Source organism: Pezoporus occidentalis, unplaced genomic scaffold (assembly GCF_034315485.1).
Source record: "Pezoporus occidentalis ecotype Australia unplaced genomic scaffold, CSIRO_AGI_Poc_V1 ctg216, whole genome shotgun sequence".
NCBI classification, from domain to species: Eukaryota; Metazoa; Chordata; class Aves; order Psittaciformes; family Psittacidae; genus Pezoporus; species Pezoporus occidentalis.
Window position 1 is genome coordinate 726,470 of NW_026914029.1, and position 16,682 is coordinate 743,151.

The 16,682-nt window shown below is 51.4% G+C and overlaps 1 protein-coding gene across 7 annotated transcripts in view; it reads left to right on the plus strand.

Annotated features, from left to right (window-relative positions):
- The window catches only part of OPCML (opioid binding protein/cell adhesion molecule like), a 325,783-nt gene that overhangs the window by 290,252 nt on the left and 18,849 nt on the right, over window positions 1-16,682 (plus strand). For all 7 annotated transcript variants that reach the window (XM_062619950.1, XM_062619949.1, XM_062619952.1 and 4 more), the window contains one exon: window positions 15,978-16,210. In XM_062619950.1, the coding sequence (XP_062475934.1) occupies window positions 15,978-16,210 (233 nt within the window). The remainder of the gene's footprint in view (window positions 1-15,977; window positions 16,211-16,682) is intronic.

The following is a 16,682-nucleotide window of genomic DNA, read 5'->3' on the forward strand; positions in this document are numbered from 1 at the left end:
CCTTTTCCTTTTCTTTCTTTCTGAAAGCAGCTGTGCCTTTTTCCAGCACTTTTAAATGGTTGCCAGGGAAACAGAGCAAGGGAGAGTGGAAAGGTTAGATGGATATTGGACAAGGCTAATGCACTTGTTTCAACTAAGAATTGACAGGTGCTTAGGACACTGAAGGTCCTGATAACTCCTCATTTGCACGGCTCCTCTGCAGAGCCTCCAGTACCTCCCTCCCACCGTTAATTGGGTTTTAATCATTTGCAAATGAGAATCCATCTCCATCAGGGGATCGCTAATGGTGGGTTTATGGAGCGCGGCCGCATGTTCCTTAGCCCTTCAGGGGTACTGGGGATGAAATATTGGGTACCTTGGGCCCTGCCTGGATGACTTGGTCTGGCTTGAAGGGACTTTGATGTCAGCAGAGGTCCCGATGGAAAAGGTGGGAATTGCATGCCAAAGGGGCTGTTGTGTGAGAGGTGGTGATGTGCGCATCCAGGTAGAGCATCCCCTCAGCCCTGCATCAGGTCCCTGCAGCTCCCTGCACCCTGGCAGCTCCCATCCAGCCCCTGGGCTACTGGGACCTGTGGTCACCAAGCACTTGAAGCCCCGCTTGGCTTTTTGACCTTCCTGCTGGTTAAAAACCAAAGAGAAATGTCTCAGGATAGATTTTTGTCACCAAATTCCTCCCCCCCCCCATTTCTGCTTTAGGTTTTGTTGTTGTTTCCTGTCTGTCTTGTCTAAAATAGCAGCTCCATCTACGGTATAACCAAGGGGCTTTAAACTCAGGCTGTTCAGGATGAGCCTCACATCTGGTATGCAAAGCAGTGAACGATAAATAGCGCCAGTGTTGTAAACCTCAGTCTCTGGAGAGGCAAGGGTGGCTGCTGAGGCTTATATTACTCGTGTTTTGTTAGTGTTTTCCTAAGGAGGGCAGAAGGGTATTGATGGAAAAACCCACCACAAACCCCACTTGTGTTTGTGGGTGTGAAGATGGAGGCGGAGAGCGATGCTGCCCCTTGATACCCAGAGTCCCATCCTGCATCCCTCTGCGCATCCATCGTCTCCGAGTACTGATGGGTGATGGGGCTTCTTCCTGCCTTCCAGGGTGCCTTCAGGTGACTCTTTCCTCATCCTGCCTCCCCCTCTGGAATGCCTGGATGAGACCCCCCCCCCCCAGGCCAGCTCAGGGCCAAGCTGTGGCCACCTCTTTCTGATGTGTTGTGAGCCAGGGAGAGAACGGGGTTTAGTCTTAGCTTCTCGCTGATCCTTCTTGTCAGTAGCTTCCCAAGCCTGGAGGGCCTCTGAATGTAGGGTTTAAGCCCTATTCACTTTTCAGCTTTGGGGTTTGTAGGGAAAAGTGTGATTTTAGTTGTGGTGCAAGGAGCCAGGTGACACCACCATGCCTGATGTGAGCCTGACTCTTCCAGGAGCCACTGATGAGCAACAGCACAGGAGGATGTGCTGTACCCTTAAGAGGGACTCTGGAGGAAAGGCAGCAGAGCAACAAGTGCTGAGCTACCTGCTGGCACTTGGAGTGGGATGTGAGCTGGAACAATGCCTGGCTCCAGCTCCTTGGCACCGCTTGGCTCCATGTTTGGAGCTTTAGGTGAGTTCCAAACCTGGTTGCTGGGAAGAAGGGACCTTGTTAACAGCCCGAGTGCCTCCTTTTTGGTGCCATCCATCTCTCCCAGTCTTGTCCCCTTGGCAGAAGGTTGTGCCTTATGGTGCCAAGGTGACGGGCTTCATGAGCATTATACAGCTTGAAAGAGAGATCAAGAACAGGAAAGGGGGTGGGAGCAAAGGAATGATTTATGAGGCTTCGCTTGGCCAAGCAGGGCATTCTCAGCATATTCCAAAATAATTCAGCATCATCTATTCCGCCTGCAGTGGGAGCTTGGTGCGGAAAAAGAAAGGAAAGGCACAAAAAAAGGCCAAAACCACGCAAAAAACACAGAAAGCCCCTGGATGGGACGGTTTGAGCTTGAAGTTTCTTTGTCCTGAGGGTGATTCTCTCCTCTCCCAAGTCCTCTCTGTAAATCAATCGCTGATGTTGGATCAGTGGCTCTGTCTTTTCTGCAGCCGCTTCCCCTAGGCCTCCCCATGCACTGAAGGGATGTAATCACCACCTCCAACAGCTTGAAGGACACAAGCTCCAGAGCCGGGAGGACGATTTGTAGTGAATAATTTAGTGGATGAATTTAAAGCTTTTGTTCTCGTCACAAATTACCTGCGAACTGTATGGGAAGGCTTTGATCATACAAATTCATTTTACAGCATCTCTGGCTGCCAACAGACCCACCTACCTCCTTAGCTGGGTGTTAACCAGTGTATTTTTCCCCTGTACATCAGTGTATTTTGGGGTTGGGCTGCACCCTTCCTGTGCCTCTAATTAATAATTCATTTAGGCTTTAATTCCCAACGTAGGATTGTGTCTTATCTGGGTTGAGCTAGAGTTTGGAGTGTGGTGTTTGGAAATAGGGATGAATCGGTGGTGAAATGGGGATGAATTTTTTGGTATCCCCTGAATATCACAGGGTGTTTGCCAGCCCTCCAGGCATCTTGCTTTTAGCTGGAAGAGGATGAGATGGGCACAGGATTGGGATGCAGGCAGCAAGGAGTGTTGTTGTGGGCAGGGATGCACCGCTTGAATGCAGTTGATGTTGCCTTCCCCCTCCTCACCCCATCAGCTCTCCCCTCGCTCCATCTAAAGGCTTTTCCCTGCATCCCCTTTGTGCTCAATGCAGACGGTCGCATCTGAGGCTCTCTTCGAAACGAGTTTATTTAGGGCTGGGGAATTCAGCAGAGGCTGCAGGCACAGGAAATGAAGTTGTAGCGCGCTCCGAGATCAAATCATCCTGCTTGGTTTTCGGGAGCGGACTCGCCGCAGCCCTGTGCGAGAGCTGCCTCCTCCTCCTCGGCTCCGCTTATATCCCGGTCCCCTGACAGCGCTGCAAATGCTCCCTCATCAGGGCTTGCTCTCAGTGCTAATGGCCCTCTATAAATAAGCCCCAGGAACAGTGATAGAGAACGATCATAAAAGGCAGGCGCATAAATTAAAGCCGATGTTATAATAAACTAGACAAGCCCTTCATCGAGAGGGTTATGTTTCTCCTTGAGTCGGCAGCTTTGCCAGGAGGAGATGATTCCTGCATGCCTTGTGCCTGGCTCCCTGCTCCATAGGCATCACCATCCACTTATTTCAGTGTTCCGGGTAAAAAAAGCCTTGGGAATTTCCCAGAACAGCTCTCAGCTCCCCTTAACTCAGGTCCTTAATGTGTGACAGCACCACAGATTGACTGTCCAGGAAGACTTTGGCCACTCTTTGAAGCTATAAATGAAATGGGATGTCCCTGAGTGGCTGAGATTGCCCTGAACCTCCAGGGAGAGCAGAAGTTGTTTCGTTTAGCTCAGTGATTGTAGGCAAACCTCTGATGTCTGACCTCCAACCCTGAAGGGAGATGGTGGAGTATGAAACAGCAGCATCTCTGTGTGGATGGAGAAGCATGTGTGGTACCTCTGAAAGGCTGCTACTTCCCTTTTACCCTAAAGCATCTCAGTGGCTGGAAAAGCATGCACCAGTGGCTGGCACACAGGCTTTCTTCCATGCCTTGGGAATGCTATCGATACTGTGCTGAAACTCCTGCCTCTCCCAGTGAGTTCATAGCTGTCTCTTTGCATCATGTCCTGGATGGCTGGAACTTGGCAGAGCGAGTGGAAGCATCAGGAGGAGCCACCCGTTCCCCAAGTGCAACTTGCCTGTTGTCTGAGAGACGTAGGGACTCATGCTATGGGCATGGGGCTGTTCAGGGCTCTGGTGTGTGACCCGCTGAGAGCAGGATCTGGTCTGGCAGTGAGGATGCAAACTCCTGCTCCAGGCTCTGAGCTGGTTTTCAGCCCTCTCCACCCATCCTTTGCAGTCCTTGCAATGAAATGCAGGTGGTACGCTGAGGATGGGGATGCATCAGCAGGTTCCTGGGGTGCTCTGAACGTGCTGCATTTTGGCTTCACATAGGCATGGAGGGGAAGGAAGAGAGTGAGGAAGGAAAGGAGGGAGACAGATGGAGTGAGAAAGGGAGGGTGAGCAGGTAGGCTCTGCTTTCTGCTCCGTGCTCCTTGCATGCTCTGGCCTGAGCTCCCTCTCGTGTTCAGCTGCACATTACTTCTCTGTTGCTCTCTGACAGCCCTCTCCGGGATGCAGGGATGTTCAATCTCTCCTACCACATTTGTGCTGCAGAAGCTGGACCCTGCTGGCTGCAGGCTTGCTTTTCTCCATCACCAGAGCATCCCCCCCTTCTCCCTAGTGCAATTACAGCATTGGAGGCACCTCCAGCTTTTCCAATTATTCCCGGATGGTCAGAGGAGCTCTGGTGAGACCCAGACATCCATAGTGTTGATCGCACAAGGGGATGCGGGTGTGGGATGATGGGCTGGGATGCTGTGCCATGCCATGCCACTGCAGTATCAGTTCCCTCCGAATGCTTCCTGTCCTCTCTATTTCACCCATTAGCCCCTCACTGGTCTCTCGCAGGACTGATTTCAGTTCCATTTCCTCACCATTCCTTTAGATCCCCCCTTGAGCTCTCCTCTTGCTGCTTCATCATCCCCACTGCGATAGAATCTGAGTGCAGGATCCCAGCTCCCCTCGGGGTCTGCTTGCCCACATCACCCATGTTGGATCAGGAGCCGCCTGCCCTTGGCACGATATGTATTCCTGGCCTCTGGGGTGCTAATTTGCAAGGGCCATTACTCAAAGGAAACATTCAAATGGCTGTCCATAAAGCAGAGCCTTTATCCGTGCCTCCCCCTCGGTCTGAATTCCCTGCTCCAGGTATAGGTTTCCTGTCAAGCCCAAGAGCCAAAAGCAAAGATTTATTGATAGGTACCTTGGCTCTGGGCTGTTTTTAAATGATGTCGCCCTCAGCCTGTGCCGAGAATAAACTCAGGGCTATTATAGAACTGTAGAATCATGGAATGGTTTGGGTTGGAAGGGACCTTTAAACCCATCCAGTTCCAATGCCCTGCTGCAGGCAGGGACACCTTCCACTAGAGCAGGTTGCTCCAAGCCCAGGTTGGACGTAGCCTTGGGTGACATGGTCTAGTTTGACGTGTCCATGCCCGCAGCAAGGGGGTGGAACTGGGTGATCCTGAGGTCTTTTCCAACCCAAACCATTCTATGTTTCTATGGTGCATCCCCATCTCTCAGTGCCTTAGTTGCCCTTCATGTGGTGGCTCCGTCTCAACCACTCCCAACCCGCTGAGCTTGTGGGAGGGCAAGTTTTGCCCTGTGGTGGCCACCTCAATTCCCTGGGGGTGGGAAGCAGAAAGCCAGGCTCAGCGACGTGCTGGATCCTAAACCGCTATTTGAAGGGCTGGATTTCACACTGGGAGCAGAGCCGTGGCAGCGGGAGGAATCAAGAAGCCACGCTTGTCACCGGAGAGGAGCTGAGATGAACTTGGGGCTTTGCTTGTTTATTTCCCATAGATGTTTGTGTGTATAAATATTCCCTGTGTGTGCCAGACGCCGCTGGTGTGTTGCTTAATGCTGGTGCATGGTTTGACCTGGTGCTTTCCCAGTGGGTGTGATGCATAGTTATTAGCAAGGCAATGGGTAGGAAGGAATTCCTCACTCCTGCAGTGTGGCAAAAGCTCCCTCAGCACGGCTTGGGCTAATAGGAACATATAGCCCAAGCAGCAGGGCTGTGGCCACATCTTCCTGTGCTGACTTGGACAGCAACCACTTTTTCCTGGGTTGGGATGCAGAGGAGATGCTCATGGGTTGGTTCCAGCAGAATCCCTGTAGGCACCAAAGCTGGTTCCCTGCCTCAGTTTCCCCATTGGTAACGATGCTGTGTAGAAGTGATGTAAATCTCAGCCCTCAGCCCAGGGAGGGGAGTGCCATTTCCCTTCATTAATAAGACCAAAGTGCTTTGATATTTTTAGATGGAAGTGCCACATATTGATAGAATATTACTGTACCTCATTTGACTTCTTTCTCGCTTGCGAGCCCCCTCTTGATCCCGTTACCTGCAGGAACAGTTCGCGGGCTATATTTTATCATCTGAATATTTCAATTAAACGACTTTAAGGGAAAGGCAAAAAAATCCTCCGCTGAAGTTGGAAATGATCACTGTAGCACTCCAACTTCCCTCCATTCCCAGAAGGTTAATTGAAAGGCAGCCATCTTGGTGACGTTTAGACAAATGAGGATAATTATGTGTTCTCCAGCTCTTTGCGAGGTTAATTGCTTAGATGTACGAAGACTTGAAGAACAAAGAAGGAATAAATCAGCAGCAGGACTATGATCTGATAATGTAATTTGGGATATTCGTGGACAACTCAAACAAATAAACCCCCTAATTGAAGGGAGTTGGGTAGCTGGGATCCGGGCCTCAGTGATGCTCGGGAAGGGACAGGTCTTCAGGTGGCAGTTGTTATCTCTGTATCAGCACCAGTGTGGCAGTGATCGTCCTGTGCTGGGCACTGATGAGGCCACACCTTGAATCCTGTGCTGGGCCCCTCACTACGAGAGAGACATTGAGGTGCTGGAATGGGGCCAGAGAAGGACCTGGAGCCCAAGTGTGATGGGGAACGGCTGAGGGACCTGGGGGGTTCAGTGTGAAGAAGAGGAGGCTCAGGGGGGACCTGATTGCTCCCTACAACTGCCTGACAGGAGGATGGAGCCAGGTCTGCTCCCAAGGAACAAGGGATGGGACAAGAGGAAACGGCCTCAAGCTGCACCAGGGCAGGTTTAGATGGAGCTGAGGAACAATTCCTTCCCCAAAGGGTGCTCAGGCATTGGAAGTGGTGGAGTCCCCATCCCTGGAACAGTTCACACACCATGTAGCCAAGGCCCTCAGTGACTTGGGTTAGTGGTGACCTTGGCAGTGCTGGGGAATGGTTGAGTCTTTTCCAACACAGTTGATTCTAGGATTCCTGGTGATGACTTCTTTATCTGGTGGTGCCATGCAGCTGTTGCCCAGCTCCGTAGGGGAAAGCATCCAGCCTTCATCCTAATAGATGGAAAGGAAAGGGGTCATTCAAGGCTTAGGGGCAGTGAGCAGAGGATTTCCTCTGCTGGCTTATTATACTTTGCCTAATTGCTGGTGAAATCTCTGCAAATTGGCCATTCTAATCTTGGGCTGATGGCTTACCCAGGTCACTTACAGCACTCGTGTCTGGCAGGAGCGCTGCGCGGTGTTCGCCATGAAATATGGCTTCACCTTCCATCAGGAGAATTCCGTCTTTTGAGTGGTTGTTAGTTCTGCCTGCGAGGGTTCCACACCTAAATCTGCAGCACCAGCCTGCAGGCACCTGGTTTTCTCCCTTTCTATTTTCCTTTAGTGATTGGGGCGAGGATGCTCATGTCCTGGTCAGTTGTTTGGGATTTGGTTTGTCTGTTGGCTGCATCCCACAGGGATGGGGTACATAAGGTGTTGGAAGTGATGCCCAGGTATGAGGGGTATGGATGGAGGGAGCTGATTTTCCTCTCCTCCTTCCCTGCGTTTCTGCCCACTGGCGTTGCAGCATGGAGCTGAGGGCTTGGAAGGTTTGGGCTTTTATAGAAGGCTCAGGGCACTGTGAAACACCAAGTTTTCCAACTGGGATCAAGCAGCACTTAATTTTTCAGCTGGAAGGGTCAGAAAAACGGTGCTTTTTTCCCTCCATTGTGCTCGGGGGTGAAACATCTTCATCAGGCATCGCCTTTCCCCCTCTGCTCTGTCCCTGTAGGAAGGCTGAATTGATTTCAAATGAGAAAATGCCTCCTCACCCCTAATGCATGAGAAGCCCCGAGCCTCGGTGTCTGAAACACCACCGAGTGGTTTTCCCACCTATCTGTCAGGCCTGTCTGCAGTTGCAGTTGAATTTGCTGTATTTGCTCTTGTATTGTGCATTAAGATGCAGTGAGTTTATCCAGCAGTCCAGCTGTTTTGAAGATAATTACTACAGAACTCAACCTGATGTAAAATAATCCTCCCGGGCAAGCAGCCAAGAGCCTGAGACTTATCCTCCAAAGACTGAAACCTCTCCATTACCCTGAAGAGCTGCAGAGATAGAACTGGGTGTCTCATGACAAATATATTTTAGGTGGAATTACTAGGGGGGTCTGGAGAAGAGTTTCCCTTCCTCCTGACTTCAATTGGACACAGCGACCAAGAGCGTGAGGACCACATGTAATGGTGACGTGGGCAGGTTTCCATCCAGAGCCCCAAGTGCCATCTAAAGGACCCATTGTGGGGTTGTCACCATGATCACTTCTGCCACCCCTCTCACTGCGTTGTCACCCTTTAGGTCAATTTTCCCTCTCTACAAGGCAGGGGCAGATGTAAAGTTGCTTTACCCAGGGTGTTCAGGAGCTCCTTATGTCACAGATGCCCTTGGCCTGTGTTTTAATCATCATCCTGTCTTCTTTTGTGACTGTGGGATACTGCTGGAGCTGCATCTACCTTCTCCTAGGTATCTCCTTGCCCAGCTGAGATGTAGGTGCTCACCAGTCCCATGAGGATGCCTGAATCACAGCAGTTGGAGCCTTGGATTGCCATGTGTTAATTACCAGTAGTTAACTACATGCCTAAGTGTGACAGAGGAGCGGCTATTTTTGTCTCTTCTTGCTTGGAAAGTCAATGAAAAACTAGGAAAAAGCAATAGCAAGGGGAAAAAACAACCCCAAACCCCACCAGAGGTGTAGAGGGCTCCGGGTTCGGCTTTGCAGGCATGGTCAGGGCTAAACTCCACTGTTCTTCTCCTTTTGATTGAAGAACACTAGAAATCAGCCATGGCGCAGGCGCTGCAGTGTGTTAGATTAGCACTGATTGAAGCCATACAGGGGCACTGATTGAGGCATGGGGCTGTGCTGGTGCTGGATGGGGGGAATGTTGCTGGATCGTGGCCCTTAATCAGCATTCTTCAATGGTGGTGATGGGGTTGGTGGGTGTCTCTCGGTCTTTTTTGGGGCGTAGTTCAGAGCCCCAGTGTAGGGAGAGGGGAATGTGGCAGTGAAAAGAAGGGTCTCTGTGCTGTTTTCTAGGGCAGGTAACAATCCTTTGAATCCTTCAAATGCTTGTAGGCATCAGTCATCTCTTTGGAGAGGAGCTGGAAATGTTCCAGCCTTCTTCAACCCACAGTGGCCATGAGCAAGATGGAAATCGGTGCCCTGCTGTGCAGGAGACTTTGGAGAGAGAGTGCTGTCACTTGGGTACTATTTTGGGCAAGGAAAGATGCCTCACTGCACCTTTTCCCATGGCCACGGTTTTCCTGGACTGGCTGCTCCCGCTCAGTGCCTTCATTTTCATCTCTATTTGGTAGATCAGGTGTTGCCAGCAGCATCGACCAACTCTGATGTTAGCATTTAAGTGCCACCTGCGCTGTAAAACACCTCCATTGATTTGCTCTATCCAAAGTTCTCTTTATTTCTCTTGCTGCCATCTCCTATTTCCTTATGAAGATTTCTCTCAAGCTAGTAACTGCTGTCAGCCATCAGGGCTTAAGCAAATGCCTTCCGACCTCCCTTGGGGCTGCAGACGGCTCCCGAGTTGTCAGGATATGGATGAGTTGTATCCCAAACAAGGGACTTAGAATGGGAAGATCAAGCGGGAGCTGAGAGCAGAGTGTGCCGAGCATCCCACCCCATCACACCACTCCTCCCATTGCAGTGATGTTGTCAGGGCTGCATGTGTCCCCGCGAGGTGGAAGGAAAAGCAATAAAGAGGGAAAGAAGGGCTTTAGGAAAGAAACAAAAAGCTTAGCTTGTTGTAACAGAGTTGACTGGGCTTTCTGGATTTGCTCCATGGGGAGCATTAATTCAGAGTATCCCACAAATGGCTTTGGGGAGAAGATGTGGTACCTGGGTCTGATTCCCAAAATGGGATGCAGGGCCTTCAAGGCCAAAGGGGGTGCAGACCCTTCCCCAGATTAATGTCACCTTCAGCTCAGCCACAGCCCAGCATCAGGCCACGCTTTGCATCGATCAGGTCATCACAGAGGCCACCAAAATCCTATGGATGTCAGGGCTGCACAGAGAGTGTTAAGTCTGGACTTGGGATGCTGAGCGTAGACAGCTCCCGCCCTCCTCATCATCTTGTTATCAGTCTAATGTCTGGGAGCTGCAGTCATGGACCAAAACACCATTAAACTATCTGAAATGGAGCAACTCGACAGCCCCTGCCCTCGCAGGCTTATTATCTTTGCAGATGGATATTTTATATTTAGCAACCTCTAATGTATCAGTTGGGGCTTGAATCTGTCACAGGGAGCAGCTTCTATTCTAGTGCTTGGGAGCGTCAGACAAACCAGAGGGGAAACTTAGAGCAGCTTCCAGTGCCTAAAGGGGCCACCAAAGGTGCTGGAGAGGGGCTTTTGACAAGGGCCTGTAGTGGTAGGAGAAGGAGTAATGGGTTCAAACTGAAACAGGGGAGGTTTAGGTTAGATGGAGAAATTCTTCCCTGTGAGGGTGCTGAGGCGCTGGCACAGGGTGCCCAGAGAAGCTGTGGCTGCCCCATCCCTGGCAGTGTTCAAGGCCTGGTTGGACACAGGGGCTTGGTGCATCGTGCTCTAGCGGAAGGTGTCCCTGCCCCTGGCATGGAGCTGGAACTGGATGAGCTCAAGGTTCCTTTCCCACTGTAATCATTCTATGCTTCTATGATTCTATGTTAACAGGGTAGAGAAAAAGAATTTAGGGTAACCAAGCTTCCTGAGCATCCCACACTTCAGTTTTCCCATGGGAGACGTGGGTGCAGTGGCAGGTTGGGAATCACCAAGCAGTGAGGACTGGATGGGAGGTGGTCATGCTGAGTGATGCCAAACGGCACATCCTGGGTCCCCTCTGCCCTCAGGGCACTGGGACGGTGTGGGAATGCTGCGAGGCATCCCATATCCGAGCACTGGAATGGATGGGAGAGGTGGGAGAATAGATAACTGCGGGTGCCGTAGAGAGGGTGGCAGTGGAAAGGAGTGGGAATAAAGACAAAGTGCCTCCCGCCCTCTGCATGGAGAATAAATACCAGGGATGACAGTGAGGGAAAGGCGGGCGGCACAGTCCTGCCCTGGGGGAGCTGTTGTTCGAGACCTGCCGTCACACGCTGCAGATGCCATTGTCCCCGCAGCTGATGTGACGCCTCGCATTGTTGGGAGAGGATTAGCGGAGCCGGCGCATGTTGATGGCCTGCTTCTAATTTGCATCTTTAACGAAGTGGGAGCCCAGCCAGGTTCTGTTCTTTTGTGTTTACTTCCAATGATTACAAATAAATCTCTTTGCTCCAGCTTCCTGGAATAAAAGGCATTCGGAGCCTGTTAACTCCGTAGTTGGGGAAGGAAAAGAGAAACCCCATTAGGATTAGGTGACTGTCATTAACAGTTTCTTCTCAAAGACAAGGGTGCTGGGGCGTTCCCTCTGCCCCTGTGACAGGTGCTTTTGGGTGGTAACTTCCCAGGATGGAGCAACACCCCGTCACTGCTGTGGGGCTTTGCTCCCGATGCGGGTGAGCTAATTTAGCCACTGAAAAGTGGGTCATCCAGCCAGTTTGGGACTGGTTTTGGCATCTCCATTTGTCATGTTGACAGGAAGCGTTGCCTCCAGGACAGAAAAGCAGTTTGGGGCTGAAGGGCTGTAGAAGTATTTACAAGTAGAACGTTGTGGTTTGCATAAGGAAGGGGGAGGGTTTGGGGTTGATCCAAACACGAACATCACCCTGAAGTCTCCACACTTGGGGTAAGAAGTGGTCTCCTGGACTGCTTGGGTTATGCATTGACATTTGGGGGTCACCAGCATTCCATCCTCTGGGATATCTTGCTTTATGCCTTCAACTCTTCACCTGCCATTTATCCTTCCAAACTAGTGCCGGAAAACTTGTGCTGACGTTGGACACAGTATTTCCTTCACCATGGGGCAGATGGTGAGGGCAGCCCCAGGCTTCGCCCTCATAACTTGTCTGAAGCAGCAGCGATAGAAAGGTCTGTGATGGGGACAGGGAAAAACAGCGAATGAAGGTGGCACATCCAACACATAGGAGAAGTGCTGTCAGTGTCATTGATGGGGCCAGGCAGGACCCCGCTGCGGGAACGACACGGGGGTCTCTCCTAATAGATCCAAGAGGAGGGAGCCGATCGCTTTGTGGCGCCGAACACAAAGAGCGCGTCGGTGGAGTTATTTGTATTGTTGACACTAAGTGAAAGAATTCCTTGGCAAACTTCACAATTAGCATTTAAGGGTGAGGAATTGGGGCAATTAGAGGGGAAGCGGTGCTGCGCCGGTGGCCCCCGGCTCCCTCCCTCGTGCATCTTCTTGTTCTGCTGTGTTCAGGTTCATCGCCCTCATCACTCCAGCAGCTCTTGGCCCCCCTGAGGGAGGGGATCAAGATGGGTCTTGGGATGTGGCATCTCCGGGAGGCCACATGTATCACTGTGTGCATCGCCAGCATCTGAGGCACCCCAACAAGCTGCTGTAGCAGAGAGAGGTCATGGTGGCAGGCAGCCAAAGGGCTGCACGTGGTGAAAAGTCTCTGCTCAAGGTCAGAGCATCTTAGGCAGAAGCTCTTCCCTGTGAGGGTGCTGAGGCGCTGGCACAGGGTGCCCAGAGAAGCTGTGGCTGCCCCATCCCTGGCAGTGTTCAAGGTCAGGTTGGACACAGGGGCTTGGAGCAAGCTGCTCGAGTGGAAGGTGTCCCTGCCCATGGCAGGGGTTGGAGCTGGATGAACTTTAAGGTCCCTTCCAACCCAGATCAGTCTGGGATTCTATGATCTCAAACTGGGTACGCTGGGGAGGTATTTGGAAGTGAAAGGGCAGAGAGGGTCTGAGTGTGGTAGAGATGGAGGAGCAGATGTGTTGGGTGGTATCACATGAAAAAGACCTGTAGAAGAGAACTGGCATAAGGTGGGTGTCGGGGTTTGGGCTGACAATATCAGTCCCAAAATCTTCCCCCTGCCTTGCTGATGGTTTTTCTCCAGGTGAACTGCAGATCCAGGATGGGTTTATTTCCCTCCCATCTGACAGGCACTTTATTGTCTTTGGTCCCTTTCAGACTCATGAGGCAGGGTTTCTTCTGGAGATGGATGTGGCGCCTTAAGGAGACTGTTAATGGGGGTTTGTCTTTGTTCTTAATTAGATCCCTTCAAGGGAAAACCTCCTGGCCCGCTTTATTCTCCAGCTTTGTCAGAGCCTGTCTGCTTTATCTAAACACTTTGCAGAAGTCTCTTTACCTGTTTGCTTACCGGAGACATTATCATAATCCTGGTCAATTGGAAAGAGGTAGCTAAGATGGCTCGGCAGGTGAGGGAGCTTAGCAGCTAATGGAGATCATTCTCCAAGCTAGGTAAAGAAGGTAGAGGGGTGTTGCTCACCTCTGGGTGTTGTGTATTTGCCTTTAAATCCTTTCTGTGCCAGCTGATGGATGATGGCTCTGTTCTGATAACTTGCAAGGAGGCAGAGGAGGGCTGGTTGAGAACCAGGGGGGTTTGTCTGGTTCCTCACCACCTGTAGCTGCAGGGCATAACCCAAGCTCTGGTGGAGAGGAGCAGGATGCTCAGCAAGCAGAGCCAGAGGGATTCAGTCCCACGTTAGTTATTGGGTGGCAGCAATTGAAGAGTGCAATTGAGGGATGGGGAGAAGGAGCCTTCACGTCCTTGCTCTTGGCATGAATCTGTAGGAGTCTCCATTTGCTCCTACCCATTTACTCCAAGTGGTTTTGAGGCTGGTACCAGTCACTGGGAGCTATGGGTAAGGGTGGGTGATGCTGTCCTTGCCCTTCCTTGTGTGTGTCCTCCCATGTTATGGGCATCCTCGTGCACTTGGGATCTGAGCTGAAAATGGGAGCTATGAATGCAAAATGAGTGACTCCAGTCCTCAGGGGTCCCCGAGCACCCACATTTCCCTGGGAAGCTCACCCAAAATGTGTTGACATAGGGATGTGTTTGGTTACGGCACGAGCTCCTCATCCCTCTCACTCTAAACCCTTGTCAGTGTGCTTCACCCCTAATGAGGGAACCCAAGAGCCCCTCGCAGGGCTGTAGCCTGGCTATTTATGTGAGCACAGACATGCAAGTTGCCTGTTCTACATATTGCTGCCCTGATTTTTCAGTGCACATGATGAATAATTTACAGAAGCCGTGTGTAAGTATCTCTTTATTATTCATTATAATGAAGTGAGACAGCAGTAATAGTCCACTAGACTGGAATCCCCCAGGGCCGAACTTAACTTGGCTCTGCTTAGCTCTCCCCCAGTTAATTTGAACAAAGGGAGGGCTCCGCTTCCAGACAAGGATGCTGCTTGCTCCGGCAGAGCAGAGCCAGCATCGCTGCAGGAACAGGGGCACGTCTGCAGCCCGGGCAGGCTCCTGGCATTCCAGGTGTGGAGAGCAATCCATCTTTCCCACCATCCCTACGCGATGCAGCTGGAGGAGACGTACAGCTCCAGCAAGGGGAGCATTATTCCTTTGCAGGAGGATATATGGCTCGTGGCTCCAAAGCCAGCGCCCGGAGGGACCCTGAAACATGCCAAGTGTCACCCCTTCCCTCCACCCGATTTATACTATCGATCGAGGTGGCGCTTTGCCATCCCAGCAAGGGAGGCATATAACACCCTGAAACCCCTGCAGGAGAGGTGCTGTGGTGGGGATGGGGACAGGGACAACCCACCAGCCCATTTCTGAATTTACAGGCATGTGGAAAGGGACTTGTTGTGAGGTTTTGATTGACTGTAGGTGCCTTTTCCTAGCATCTTGGCTGCACAAAGCTGCTGGCACAAGCTCACATCAAGCCTGATTTTCATGGTTTGCTAGGGGAAGGTTTCCTTTCTGTGGTCCTTGGTTGGGAAAGATGAAGCTCCTGAGAGGTGCTGGGCTCTTCATTTAACCAAATCCTTGGTGGTTTTGCTGCTGTGGCAGCAGCAGAGAGGCCACAAGTAACAAGATGGAGAAAAATCTATCAGACGAAATGAAAAAGCAGTGTTCTGCAGGAACATTTTAATTCCCTTTTCCCCCTTCCCTTCCCTCTGTTCTTTGCCAAGCATAAGTCAGCACCACGGGCCGGAGCTGCCGCGTCTCAGAGCAGGGAGGGTGGGAGACAGGCAGGAAATAAATCGCAGCAACAACCGCGTTGTGTTTTCAAGGCACTTGCAGGATTTACAGCTGCTTGTCCAAATGTTCTCTTCTCTTCCCTGTGCACTGGCTCCAGCTGTTTCTCTTCTTCCCCTCTTCCTGTGTGTACTGTGGCCCCTGTGCCCCGGCAGCAGGTGTATCTGTCACCCTGGGGATGGCTCAAGGGCCACGCTGACAGGCTGAACTGTCAGCACATTGACAGCTTCATCTGGATGTCTTGGTATGGAGCAAGGGTAGATTGAGGAGGGGAGGTGGACATGGCTGAGATGAGATCCTCCCCCTCTACTAAAGCTGATTGAGGCCACGCCTGGAGTGCTGTGTTCAGTTTGGGGCTTCTCAGTGTAAGAAAGCTACCGGAGAGGGTCCAATGAGGCCACAAGGATGCTCAGGGGTCTGGAGGAGAGACTGTAGGAGCTGGGCCTGGTTAATCTAGAGAAGGGCAGACTTAGAGTGGCAGAGCATGGGAACAAGCTCCACAGGGAGGTTGTGGAGTTTCCTAACCTGGAGACATCCAAACCCACCATGGACACATTCCTGTGGAACCTGCTCTGGGTGACAGGGGACTGGACTGGATGATCTCCAGAGGTCCCTTCCAACCCTAATGATTCTGGGACTGTATGGGTATGGAAAGTCTGTGTAGCATGTGGAGATCAAGCAAAAAAGGATTTTTGGCTCTGGTTCTCCAGCTCTGTATGAAAGAAAAATATGGTTTTTTTGGTGGACGTGTCATTTCTGTGATGACGTGGGACATGGGGACAGGGTCGCATGGCCACGGCGTGTGCCATCTCCATGTCTGCCCATGATAGGGAGCTCCTGTTGTGCTCGTGTCTGCTTTTTGGGAATGGGGGCGCTCATTGTGTGATCTCCTCCAGGTTTGTGACCATCTTGTCTCTTCCTTTGCAGATGTACTGTTGATGACCGGGTCACACGGGTAGCGTGGTTGAACCGCAGCACCATCCTGTACGCCGGCAATGACAAGTGGTCTATAGACAACCGTGTGGTCATCCTCTCCAACACCAAGACCCAGTACAGCATCAAGATACACAATGTGGATGTCTATGACGAAGGTCCCTACACCTGCTCCGTGCAGACAGACAATCACCCCAAGACTTCACGTGTCCATCTCATCGTGCAAGGTAGGTATTTACGTGACTCATGCTGTTGCTGCGTTGACTGTTGGATATGGGAAGCTGTATGGACTTGGGAAGGGTTTGGAAGTGGTGATGGAGATGTAGGAATCAGACCAACACCCATTGCTTCAGGGATCAAGTGGTGTGGGAATGGGGATGTGGACCAGTGCCGGCCATGCCAGGACTGGATGATGACTTGTGTCGTCTCAGCCTCGCTGTGTTGTATGGACATCATGTGTAGCAGAGCTCACCTAAGGACTGAAATAGGGTCTGGTGTGTCCTGCTGGGAATTTGACCCACCTCCATTGCTTGGGACCATGTTGCTTGGGAAGCAGTCAGCAAGGCTCCTGGGCATGCATATGAAGATGCTTTAGGAGGGCAGAAAACAAAGCGTGAGGCTCTGTGAGTTTGGGAGAGGGAACAGTTTGCGTGAGAGGCTCAAAGTCATTGCACGGCCATAAAGGGCTTTTGCAAAGGG